Below are 12,098 nucleotides of genomic sequence, written 5' to 3'. Positions count from 1 at the left end.
AAGCACAGCGAGAGGGTGGCAGCTGCAGTGTTTATTTGACAATCACATGCAGTGCTACACAATTCAGTCCCCCTACTTGCTCAGCTCCCTTCCTCCCAAATACTGCTGAACAGCTTGTTGCCACAACATCTGGGAATGAGTCCTTTTATTTAAAATGGCCAATGTAAGTTTCCAGGCCAGGGACTGGTCATTCGGGGGAAGCCAAGGGAAGAGATGTCAGGCTTCATCACCTAGTTCACATCCTCTGCAGCCTGAGGACGGAAGCGATACCCGTCTGTCCATGTGGCAGGAAAGACCCCGGAGTCTCAGCGCTCTTGTCCCAGCACAGTGCCTTCCACTACAGAATGTTCTTTGCGATCGCATTCAGGGTCCTCACTTTGGCCACATCTGCCACCTTTATGGAGTATTCAGGGGCAGAGAAGGACGCTCCCATGGCAACGTTCGGATTTCTGTCAGGAAAACCACTGGTTACTATCTGCAGGTGATACAGGTGACTAAGACACACTAAGAAAAACCCACTATCTCCCCTAGTCTCAGCAGTGGCCAGAGAACCTGCTGGTGCCACCCAAACCAAAGATGAGTCAGTAATAGAAAGAGGAATAATCCAAAGGCAAGAAACAACAGCATCAACAGAAACCCAGTGCAGACCTGTGGACAGATGTAAGCCATTCCTCACTCATTCCTCAGAGGCACATCCCACTGGCCTCCCAAATCCTACACACTTGTGTTAAAGGTCTAATGTAGCTACACCAGAACCTGCCTTCCCGAGTGCCACACAAGCGCACTCACAAGCCCTAGGGCAGCAGTAGCAGAAGAAATGCCCCAAGGATCCAGACACGGATGCAGAACCGGATGATGAGTAGTGCTGGATTCACACACTGCAGAATACAGAGCCAGGCATCAGGACCCCAACCACAAGAGCGCGATTAGCACCCAGGAAGCTGTTTGAAATTTATGCCTGTTCCACAAACTCACGTTCACATTAATCCAGCTTTTCCCTTGTACAGTTTTGCTAAAAAATAAAAACAAATAATCAGTTACCTGAACTTCATCCCTGAGTCCCGGGCTGAGCGAGCAGAGCAGTGAAACTCAGAAGCAGTGGAGCCTTCCAGAATCCTCTGCAGGTTGCGCTCTGTGATGCCACCCCCTGGTGGGAAGAATCCCGATGTCATACACAGTGCAGATGGCACTGTCCCAGACCTGACACCACCCTGGGACCTACCCCCCTAAGGGACAAGCGCCATCTACACTGAAGGGAAAAGACAGCCCTTGGGACAACGGAGACCCGGGCACATGAAAAGAGACAAGAGAAGCCTTGGCTCATGTTCTCCCACAGATGTAGAGCTGTCCCCAAATCCTCCAGCAAGCAAGTGGCTGCAGAGCTCTGCCATCCCCAGCTGGCTGCGTGGCCTTTACTCTCACCAGGGCAGGAGCTCCTCCTCCTAGGGACCTGGCTTAGAAAGCCAGATCAGACAGCATATCCCAGGGCAAGAGGCTAGGAAGCAGGTGCTAGGGACTACAGGACCTGTTACAGATGACAAAACACCATTACCTGGCACCACCACAATTCTGCCCTTCGCCTGAAAGAAGAATAACATGTTAGTGATATTGCTCAGCACTACATCTGCACGTGCATTTGTGGGGTAGCAAAGAAACCTTACATGCAGTGCCTTCCACAAACTCATGGATGTCACCATGGCTTACGATTCGTGCACTCTCACCCACCTATTTTGTACTATTCATGTGTTACAAGGAAAAGTGGAAAAGAATTTGCAGGTACAGCTAAGGCAACTTGTCACCATTTCTTCCTACCTCTCTATCCCACCTGGCTACCTCTCAGGTACATCTGTTGCATTTTCCTAACAGGAACTGTGAGACGCCCAACAGGGACCTTACTTGGCTGTTTGCATGGCCTAATCACACCCAGCTGCTGAAATCAACTCCTACTGCCCTCCTCCCAGTCTGCGAGCAAGAACAACCCAACCAGTCTTTGCTGTGGGAGACTTTGGGGTCCAGCCCACATGGACTTAGGAAAAGATTAAAGCCAAGCCAGAGAGGGAGGGCAAATGCTCCTTGACAGGAGTTCCCTTACAGAAATGAGGGCTACCATAAAGGAGCTGCCTTCAGGCAATGCCCAGGAAGCAGCCGTGGTAAACCAGGGGAGCACAGGGAACACTTACCTGTTCTGCAAGCCTCTTAATTAAAGACAATCCTTCCAGCGCTGAGCTGTCACAGCCACTTGTCAACACCCGCTCAAACCCCAGAGAAATCAGGGTCTCCAGTGCCACCAGAGGGTCATGCACCATGTCGAAGGCTGAGAGGCCAACACAACAGCTCAGAAATCACTCAGCTCATTGTGCTCAAGCCCTGTCCCCCAGCCGGCTCAGGAGCCCAAGAGACAACGATAGGAAGGGTCCTTCTCACAGCTGGCCACCCCTGCAGGGAGCCACAGCTCCTGACTATAATGTCCCCCTCGCAGCAGTGGCAGGGCCACCGTGCTCAGCTTCTCAGACGCCTCCTCTCCACACAGGGCAGTGACACAGCCCCCAAGCCTGCACCCCCTGGACCTTTCCCCTCCTGGGGGAACAGCGCAGCCACAGCCTGCTCTTACACAGCATGCAGAGCTTTCCCCCCTCCAAAGAATGACCAAAGTACCTTAAGCTCAGCTCCCTCCCAGCCCCACCTTTCCCTGGCAGTGGGACAGAGGCTGGTCCCTGCCAGGGCCACTGTCCCAGGCGACTCACCTCGGTGAAACGTGACTGGCAGGGGACGGCACACAGCTGCAATAAGAAGACACATGGTCAGTCAGGGCTGGTACAGGGAGTCCCTTGTGCTAGAACCAGAAAAGCACATCAGATGAAAGAGGGCAAAGGTTTCTCAGGCCATTCATGGGGAGCTCAGAAGAGTCCCAGTACTTGCTGGGAACAACACAGCTGCTGTTCTTTGGCCAGGCTCTTTGGTGAGGAAGAGTTCTTCTGCCCATTGAGGAAGCAAAAAACCTTTGTTGTTATGAGTAACACCAAAATCCCCCACCTCATCTGGATCATGCAGAACCCTCATTCCCACCAGAGATGTTTCTCTGCAGGAAGGAAGCAGGGAAGTTGTATCATCCACCTGGGGAAGGGACAAGACCAGTAAGTAGTCTTTGAAAGCAGGAGAGCTGATTTTTGTGATTTCTTTCACTACCTACAAGTTCTGCTCTCAGACCACAGCTCACTTCACCAGTGGTGCTCTATTTACTCGGCAAAACTTATTTACTTCTGTGAAAAGAAATGCAACTGCCTCCTGCCCTGGAAACGCTGGTTCCAGCAGAGCACCTCATTGCTCTAGTGGAGGCAGATCCTGGCAAGACCGCTCTCTTTTGCTGCACTCCCTACAGCGCATTCACCTTCATACATACAAGAACTTTGGCGGCACATCACCAGGGCAACGCTGAGCCCTCTTTAGCTTTGCCTGTACCTCACAGAAAAGATGTAGAAGCAAATTCTCTTTCTCTCTACGTTAGGCGTCTGGACTAACAATTTCTCACTGCAGCTTCGGTATCCTTTTATACGTTTCCACCTCTCTCATTATTCTTTCTCACTGGGTGCGTTAGAGGAAAAAATGAAGATGAGTTGCCAGCTACCCACAAGGCCAAAGTCCAGGAGAGACATACCCTAGACACCTGTAACAGGGACATAAGGAAAAGAACAAAGGGCAAGGAAAACGAAGAAGGAAGGGAATCCAACAGTTTAATACTCTGATGCCCCCAAATCAGCTCACCTAAGCACCTCTCCTGCTTAGACCCTGCCATTACATCCCAGGTGGCCTCAAACTCTGTGTGAACCGCTTGGGGCAGTGGCCCTTGGTCTGCAAAGCTTCTTACCTGTTTAACGTCTCACAACAATACGTGAGACCGGTAGAAGGTGGAGATAGACGGCAAGACCACAGACAAGATGTGCAGACCAAAGCACCCTGCACGGTTCTTTCTACAGCGCCGGACAGAGCCGCGCGGAACTCCCACCCCTACGGTCACCGCACAGCTACCGCACAGAGCTCAGCACGGCGTTTCTGACCGGGGACGCTCTTACCCAGCAGTGCTGTGCAGAGCTCTGTGTCAATGCGCCCGTCCTCGGTGAGGGCCCCGAACACCAGCCCGTCAGCCCCGTGCAGCTTGGCAAGGCGGATATCGGCTTTCATCACCTCCACCTCCCGGTCCGAGTAGAGGAAATCTCCGCCGCGAGGTCGGATCATCACGAACACGGGGACCCGCACGCACTGCTTCACCACCTGCAGGAGTCCTGGGGGGGAAAGGAGAGCGGCAGCTCAGCACCCAGCCGCCGGGGGAGGCAAGACGAGAGGCTGGGGAGGGGCACGGGGGGCGGGGGAAGCCAAGCTGGCGGGAGGGGGGCAGGGGAAGAGGGCAAAGGGAAGGACGGCGGGCAGGAGGGTGCGCCGGGCACGCCGACCCCCCCCCGGGGGGGGGGAGCGGCCCCGGGGGGGGGGGGGGAGGACGCGGGCCGCCGCAGGGCGGGGGCGGGCGCGGCTCACCCATGCTCGGGGTGGTCCCTCCTTCCACGAGGCCGGCGCACAGCTCGATCCGGCCTGCACCTGGGGAGAGGCGCGTCAGAACCGGCCCCGCCGGGGCCCGCCGCGCTGCCGCCCCCTCGCCCGCGGGCCTTACCTCCGCGCTCCGCGTTGACGGCGGACTCCACCGAGTCCACGCACACCTCCATGAGGAAGCCATCGTCCATACCTGGCGGAGAGCGGCGCCGTCAGCCCGGCCCGCCCCATGGCTGCCGACCGGCTCCGCGCCGCCGCCGCCGGCCGCGGCCCCGCCCCCGCCCCGCTTCCGCCGCAGGCCCCGCCCCCCCGCTCCCGCTTCCGGCCTCGCCCCCTCGCGGCCCGGGCCCGCGCCGCCCGCGGGCGCGAGGGCGGGCGCGGGAGGGTGGAGGCGGGGGGGGGACGGCCGGCGCGCCTCGCTCGCGCGCTGCGGCGCTAAGCCCCGCCCCCGGCGTCGGTCGCGGCCCCGCCCCCGCCCGGGCCCCGCCCCCGCCTCGCACGCGCCCTCACCTGCGCTGGCGGCGCGCGGGGGTCGCTGCTGGCTCTCGGTCACGTGCCGGGGATTGTCATGGTGACGCCCAGGTGTGTCCGGAAGTGCTCGCCCCGCTTCCGGCGGCGCGCGCCACTTCCGGGGTCACTCGGGATGCTGCGTGCGGCGCGGGCCGGCATCCGGCTCCTGTTGCCCGCGCGGGGCGGCGGCGCCGGCGCTGAGGGGCGGGGGGGGCCGGCACCGGCACCGGCACCAGCACCAGCACCGGGCCCCGCCTCTCCGCCTCCGCGGCGGCTCCTGCAGCAGGCGCCCCCCCCCCGCTGCGCCCCCCCCCCGCCGTGGCGCGGTGGCTCCTGGCCTGCAGCGGCGCCGTGGCCGGTGCCGTGGTGCTGGGCGGTGTCACCAGGTGAGCGCCGCACCCCCCGCCTCGCTGGCACCGGTTCGCGCCGGGTGGCCGGGGCCGTGGAAGGAACGGGCTCAGCCTTGGGGCCGCGTGGAGGCGGCCGTCTCCGCCGCCGGTGACCCGTTCGGGCCGTCCCTGCGTCCCGCAGCTGCCTCCCACGCCTGGGAGCCGCCCCGAGTGCGCCTGTGAGAGCTCCTCTCGTGTCTTTCGCCCCTGGCTGCGAGGGGACACCGTGGGGCAGGGCTGGGAGTACCAGAGAGACCGTCCGTGGCACGCTGGTGCCAGCCGGCAATAACCGTCCCTTACAGGGTTTTGGTAATTTTAGGTCTGTTTGATCACTCACAGACTCCCTGATCTCCATCCTGTTTCTAACTGTGAGTTTAAGGGTTGTCTGGTGCAGCCAACAGCTCTCGCTTTGGTTCGGTAGATTTGCATGCTGTCAGCAAGTGAATTGTGCCTGCTTGTGTCTGTCTGCTCCCAGGCTGACGGAATCGGGCCTTTCTATGGTTGACTGGCACCTGGTGAAAGAGATGAAACCCCCAAGAACGCAGCAGGAGTGGGAAGCTGAGTTCCAGAAGTACCAGCAGTTCCCAGAATTCAAAATGTGAGTGTGCAAAAGAGGAAGGAGGGTGGGTGGGAGCATCCCTCTTGCGACTGAGCCACTCAAGGAACTCTTGTAAGAAGGGAAATGTTTTCTAACATCACTAGGAGGACACACAAAGCCTGTCTGATGATGGCTCCTTCGCTTTCACTTTCGTTCTCTGAGGAAGGTGATCCCTTGTCCTGCAAAGTACGGCATCGGACTGCTGTATCACATGAAAACGTCCTTTGTTTTACTGTCTTTAACAGCCTGAATCATGACATGACGCTGACAGAGTTCAAGTTCATCTGGTACATGGAGTATTCGCACCGTATGTGGGGCCGCGTTGTGGGTTTGGCCTACATTCTGCCCGCCGCCTACTTCTGGCAAAAGGGCTGGCTCAGCCGCCCCATGAAGGGCTGTGTTCTTGCGCTCTGCGGGCTGGTCTGCTTCCAGGTGAGCGAACTCTGTAGCCGCAGGGATTAGCGGCAGCATCTCCTGCGAATATCTTCTGATTGAGCGTAGTTGAGGCAGTGGGATTCATGAAAGCTTGGAGGGTGGCAGTGCTGGTAGCTGGTTGAAGGTAAAGGAAACAAGTTGCTTTGCCCCTAATGTTTGTCTGCTCTTAGCAGTTGCTGCTGCCCTGTCTGGCTTTAACCCCTCTCCTGTTTTGTCAGGGGCTGCTGGGATGGTACATGGTGAAGAGCGGACTGGAAGAGAAGCCAGACTCCTACGACATTCCTCGGGTCAGTCAGTACCGTCTTGCAGCACATCTCGGCTCCGCGCTGGTTCTGTACTCTGCTAGCCTGTGGACGGGGCTGTCCTTGCTGCTTCCGCGACACAAGGTACAGAGTGGTGTGTCAGGAGTCAAAAACGCAGGGTAGTGTCAATTCAGAGGGTTGGGTGTGTGATGTGAAGGCTGAGGAAGGGGTGTGAAGGGTGATGGTGCTTCCGTTTTAGTCTCTGTTCCTGACTCCGATCTAATACCGCATTGCAAAATACCCTGTCTGTAAACTTCTTGGTTATGGGACGCTTCCTTTGACTTGTGCTGTTCCGCTCAAAAGTGATTAGTCTCAGAGTTTGTGCAAGCTGAGGCAGGGGTCTGCCTGGCCGGGCTAAATGGTTTGTGCCAGTAACTGTCCAGTGGCCACTCCAGTTTCTGCAGAGGGTTGGACTCAATTAGTTGTGGTTTTGAGGAACCACTGAAGTGTGACACTGCTGCGTGGTGGTCTCTAGATTCCTCCTGTAAAATACAGGCCAACCCCTTGGCCTATATATGCAGTGAAGGCTTTTCTTACTTGCTGCAAACAGCACTGGAAATGCTTTGCCTTGATTATTTTCTTTTTCTTTTTTTTTTTTTTAATTTTACAGTTACCTGAAACCCATCAGCTCCTTCGCTTGAGACAATATGCTCATGGCACTACAGCTCTCATTTTTCTTACCGCTCTTTCAGGTAAGAATGCTTCTTTCTGCTGTCCCATCTGCAGCTCATTCCTCTCTGCCCTGTTTTTATTTCTGGTCTGGCGGGGATTGTGAGCAACCCCATCATGTTCTCTGGGAAAAACTTTATTGCTGTCAGGGAGCTTACAGTCGAGAACCTCCCTTACGGGTCTTTCCTGAGCAGGTGGAGATGTACCTTCCAGCCTGCCTGTTGCTGTGTGATCTCTGTATGTGTTTCTAAAAGAAATTCAGGATGAAGCTCAGCTCTTCGAGTCAGAGCTTTGCAACCTGGAGCGCCACTTTTGCCTACTCTGGTAGTCTCATTTTCTGCTCTGGAATTGCAGGTGCCTTTGTGGCAGGGCTGGATGCTGGCCTTGTGTACAATTCCTTCCCCAAAATGGGTGATCGCTGGATCCCAGATGATCTCCTTGCCTTCTCCCCCGTGCTGAGAAATATCTTTGAGAATCCTACAACTGTACAGTTTGATCACAGGATCTTAGTAAGTGCTGTCTTCCTGCTATGTCTGTGCTGCTTCTCAGTTGCCTCCTGCAGCCAAGCTGTCCTCTTTGGGCCATGGTTCTGTCAGCTTGAGTGATATCCAGGGTGTCTGAAGGTCCTAAGAGCGTGTTACCAATTTGCTTCTGCAGAAAGAGGAAGTTTAGCACTCTTGTTTATTTTCAGTGTGGTCTCCTTCCTTAAGGACATCTTCCTCCTGCGCAAGTTACAGACTTTGTTTCTTTGTGTCTCCTTTTCCATAACGTAAGCTGCAGACCAGGGTAGCCTTCGCTATTGAATGTGTGGGAAAGCTGTGTGAAATAAAACTTGGAAATTCTGATATTTAATGCTTCCTCCAGCATTTCTGAACTTGCTTTACACCAGTAGCGCCCTGTGGAAATATCGCACCTAGTTAGAGCAATCCAGATATTAAAGGCCACTGCCAGCACTGCTGTGGACTAAGCCATCACTAAGACTAAAAAGAAAGATTAAGTGACTTAGAAGAGGAATCACCTGGGGTGACCTGCACAGCAAGATTACGCTGGTGAACTACAGCCGAGTGGTGAAAATGAGATCAATTTTCCAGATGACAGCTTCCACCTTTAGCTGTCAAGGTGACAGATGGGATGAGGGCACAGATAGTCCCTAAGGACTTGAGGAAACGCTGTTGGAAAATAAAGCATTAATTTGGAGAGAAATGGAACTCTATAACTTTAGTTAAATTTCAGGGTTGTTAACCTGGTGGGCATGGGAGCTCCAGGATTTGGTTATGGCCGCTAACACGTTTCCACAGTTAAATATTGTTCATGAAATTTCTTTTACTGCATGGAAGGCCCAGCCAAAGGCTGCTGTACCCATTTCCTCTGAACTTTTCTTGAAGGGTGCTTGTTTCTCATCCCTTCTGTAGGGAATCGCCTCAGTCACAGCTGTCACAGCACTGTACCTCTTCTCGCGGAAGATCCCACTTCCTCGCAGGACCAGGATGGCAGTGACTTCCTTATTGGCTGTGGCTTGCATGCAGGTACTGTCGTCTTCTCCCCCCTCCCTTCTATTTTTTTTTTCCTCCCTCTCGTCCTTTGTAGCATGTTCACAAGACAGAGCCGTCTCCAGCTTGGATCTGTGCTGGCCCCGAGAGCCTGGAGCTGAAGAGGTGGACCTGCCTAGGCCCAGGGCCTCGCCATACTGCATGCACTGTCTGAATTTGAGGGTGGGATGTCTGGCTGTGGCCGTGGGCCTTTCTACATCATGCTCTGTGCTGGGGATGTGTATCAACGCTGCATCCACAGCTGCTCTTACGCCTTCCTTTTCCCTTCTCGGCAGGTCGGCCTGGGCATCGGCACCCTCCTGCTGTACGTCCCCACGCCGCTGGCCGCCACCCACCAGTCGGGCTCCCTGGCTCTGCTCAGCATGGCGCTCTGGCTCATGAGCGAGCTCCGACGGGTCCCCAAGTAACCTGCCGGAGGCAGAGCCCTCCCGGGGGAGCTGCGGCGCTGGGCCCGGAGGCTGCTGAGACACACCACAGCACCCCCCCCCCCCCGCCAACGCCGGCATACGGGGGGAATGTGTGCCCAGGCAGGCTGTGCGCGGGGAGGAGGCGGCGGGTGTCGGTGTGAACTTTGTAACATAAAGCAGTTTTTACGGAGCGGCTGGTGTCTGGCTGGGTGCCTCCTTTCCGGAGCGAGGTGAGGAGGGATGCGGGGAGTCCCGGCGGCAGCGGGCGGGGAGGGGGGGCGCCGAGCCGCGCCGCCGCGGCGGGGCGGGGAGGGCGGGCTCCCTTTGGCGCCCCCTGGCGTCGGCCCGGCGTACGCCCGGCTTCGCGTTTCTGCCAATGGGAGGCGGCGGTGGCGCCAGCGCGGTGCGCTCCGCCCGCGGATTGGCCGTCGCGCGCGGCAGTGGGCAGAGCGGCATCCGGTGCGGCGGCCGTCGGTGTGTCGGAGCGGAGCGGCCATGACGGCGCACAGCTTCGCGCTGCCGCTCGTCCTCTTCTCCGCCTTCTGGGGCCTCGTGGGCATCGCCGCCCCTTGGTTCGTGCCCAAGGGGCCGAACCGCGGGTGAGTGGGGGCCCCGAGGGGATACCGGGGACGGGGGGGGGGGTTCGTGACTGGGCCTCACGCCGGTGTCTCTGCAGGGTGATCATCACGATGCTGGTCACCACTGCCGTGTGCTGCTACCTCTTGTGAGTACCGCGAACCGGCCTCCCGTACCGCCCCCCCTACCTCCCCCATCCTCCGTGGGGCTTCACCGGGCCCGGTGGCTGCTGCCCAGCTTCCTGCCCGTGGATGAATGGGACAGCCCCCGGGCTGCAGCCTGCCTCCCTCCCTCCCGGGCACTTCACCCCCCGGGGCAGCAGTCCCCCTGCCAGCCCCTTGAGGCAGCAGCATCCCGGGATCCTGGTCCCTGCCCCCGTGCTGCCGGGGCTGACGGCAGGTTGGGTCCCTTTGCAGCTGGCTCATCGCCATCCTGGCCCAGGCCAACCCCCTGTTTGGGCCGCAGCTGAAGAACGAGACCATCTGGTACGTGCGCTTCCTCTGGGAGTGAGCAGTCCTCAGGAGCCGGCACCTGAACAGACACCCCCCCCAAATTATCACCGTGAGTGGGCAGAGGGCTGGGGTGGCAGAGATGTCCCCGCTTGCCTGCCTGTGGCTGGTTGGAGAGGGAGCTGCAGCGTGGTCCTTGCTGGGTGGGAGTTGCTTTGGCTTCTGTGCATTGTGGCTGTGGTGAGCTGGTCTCGGCGTGGGGCTGCTGGCTCTGCACTGGGCCTGAGCAAACAGCCCTTCCCTCTGAGCCTGTGGTTATCTAGGTTTGTGGGGGCTACCTTGTGGGTGCAGTTTGGTGCTAACTTCTCCTCCTTTCTCCCTGCCCCAGCTCTTGCTGCTGTTCCAGCCTCTACTCTCCCGTACCAGGCAGCCCCCAGACGTGCTGGGACAGAGGCTGGACCCGCTGCCCCAGTGTACCCTGAGCATTGCAACCTGGACTAGTGATGGCTGGGCCCCTCAGCATGGCAGGCAGCACCCCTGCCTGGGATGAGGGCCTGGTACACCTGGCCCTGGGAGCAACCACACTACCAGGGAGAGATCCCCTCAGCTGGCCTAGTGCTGTAGTCACTGACATGAAGCACCGTCCTGAGAGAGATCTGTGTGTAGTGCCAGCAGCTCCTGTCCCTGCTGTGCTTGCCCTGCTCCCTCCAGTGCACTCAGCCATAGCCCCGCCAAGTGAAACCCCTGCTTCCAGCCCAAGCTGCCCAACTAGTTACCATATTCCTGGTCACTTCAGGCACTGGCCGCACCTCTGCGTGAGAAGGCAGGAGCCCGTAGCATCCTCTGTTGTATGGTCAGTCCCCTGTGGTGGGGGTGGTCCCTGCTAAGACAGATGCTGGCTGTGGGTGTGAGAAGGGAGGGCTGACCCTGGAGGAACACGCAGACCCCCTGGGGTGTGATGAGGGAGGTGCTGGGGTGCAGGACAGAGGGTTCTGCTGCTTGGCAGCCTGCTGGAGGGGATTAAAGGGGTGCTGCGTCTCCTCCCGCCTCAGCAGTGAGGGTGCTGCAGTAGTGTCTGGGTACCATCACCCACCCAACCTGTGTCCAGGTTCCAAGAAGAACCGAGTAGGGTGTTGTGTCTTTTGTTTCCCCTTATTTATCACATAATCTGTATTTATTTACCTGACCGTGTTTGTTACATTTGTGTGGTGGAAATAAATCCTTTTTCTAGTAAGTGATGCTGGAGGCAGAGTCACTTGCTGCTTTGAGGCTGGGGAGCAGTCTTGGCTTTATTCAGACTTTTTCCCTTCCCCCTAACCCTGTTCTTGCACCATGAGAACAAGGCTGGGATCCTCAGCTGTTGAGCAGGAGCTTGGCAGCATGCTTGTGCATGGAAAGTTTTATCCTTGATGCCACCTGTGCACTTGTCCTGTGCAACGAGGGTCACAGGTAGGTAACAAACAGTATGTGCTAGAGGGACACTTGGGTACCTGCCCAGCCTCTCTGGTGGTAGGCAGCTGTGCTGGGGCCATCCCCGTGGCTGTGCAGCAGCTGGAGAAGTTTAGTGGCCCCTTGCTCAGGCTGGGGTGGGGAATAAGGTAAAAAACATGGAGCAACACCTTCCAGGGGCTCTGAGTGGGCAGGCTTTTTGTCTTAGGAGAGGAGGGCAGC

At 57.5% G+C, this 12,098-nt stretch overlaps 3 protein-coding genes across 4 annotated transcripts; 2 read left to right on the top strand and 1 right to left on the bottom strand.

Moving 5' to 3' along the window:
* Positions 1 to 16: 16 nt before the first annotated feature.
* Positions 17 to 5,173, bottom strand: CUTC (cutC copper transporter). Of its 2 annotated transcripts, XM_030031398.2 has the most exons (9): positions 5,053 to 5,173; positions 4,664 to 4,735; positions 4,531 to 4,590; positions 4,071 to 4,280; positions 2,745 to 2,780; positions 2,181 to 2,314; positions 1,553 to 1,580; positions 1,042 to 1,147; positions 17 to 449 (listed from the first exon to the last, which is right to left on the bottom strand). In XM_030031398.2, exons 2-9 carry the CDS (start codon positions 4,731 to 4,733, stop codon positions 338 to 340), a joined length of 756 nt encoding a protein of 251 aa, XP_029887258.1. In that variant the 5' UTR covers positions 4,734 to 4,735; positions 5,053 to 5,173; the 3' UTR covers positions 17 to 337. The 2 variants fall into 2 exon arrangements, with proteins under 2 accessions (XP_029887258.1, XP_040982976.1); XM_041127042.1 differs by lacking the exons at positions 4,531 to 4,590; positions 5,053 to 5,173 and having other exon boundaries at positions 4,664 to 4,834.
* On the top strand, positions 5,170 to 11,661 carry LOC115348538 (cytochrome c oxidase assembly protein COX15 homolog). Its single transcript, XM_030031395.2, is given in 12 exon segments — positions 5,170 to 5,356; positions 5,359 to 5,438; positions 5,917 to 6,039; positions 6,285 to 6,471; positions 6,693 to 6,860; positions 7,387 to 7,468; positions 7,800 to 7,954; positions 8,858 to 8,971; positions 9,271 to 9,632; positions 10,079 to 10,126; positions 10,395 to 10,539; positions 10,816 to 11,661. Coding segments are annotated over 9 exon segments (1,212 nt in total). The 5' UTR covers positions 5,170 to 5,185; the 3' UTR covers positions 9,403 to 9,632; positions 10,079 to 10,126; positions 10,395 to 10,539; positions 10,816 to 11,661.
* LOC115348540 (V-type proton ATPase subunit e 2) lies at positions 9,823 to 11,661 on the top strand. The gene is made up of 4 exons (XM_030031400.2): positions 9,823 to 10,001; positions 10,079 to 10,126; positions 10,395 to 10,539; positions 10,816 to 11,661. The coding sequence occupies exons 1-3, from the start codon at positions 9,898 to 9,900 to the stop codon at positions 10,486 to 10,488; spliced, it is 246 nt and encodes an 81-aa protein (XP_029887260.1). The 5' UTR covers positions 9,823 to 9,897; the 3' UTR covers positions 10,489 to 10,539; positions 10,816 to 11,661.
* Positions 11,662 to 12,098: the final 437 nt, after the last annotated feature.

Source organism: Aquila chrysaetos, chromosome 11 (genome assembly GCF_900496995.4).
Source record: "Aquila chrysaetos chrysaetos chromosome 11, bAquChr1.4, whole genome shotgun sequence".
Classification (NCBI taxonomy): Eukaryota; Metazoa; Chordata; class Aves; order Accipitriformes; family Accipitridae; genus Aquila; species Aquila chrysaetos.
The sequence above is the reverse complement of the archived record's forward strand: the minus strand, read 5'-3'. Positions and strand labels throughout refer to the sequence as shown.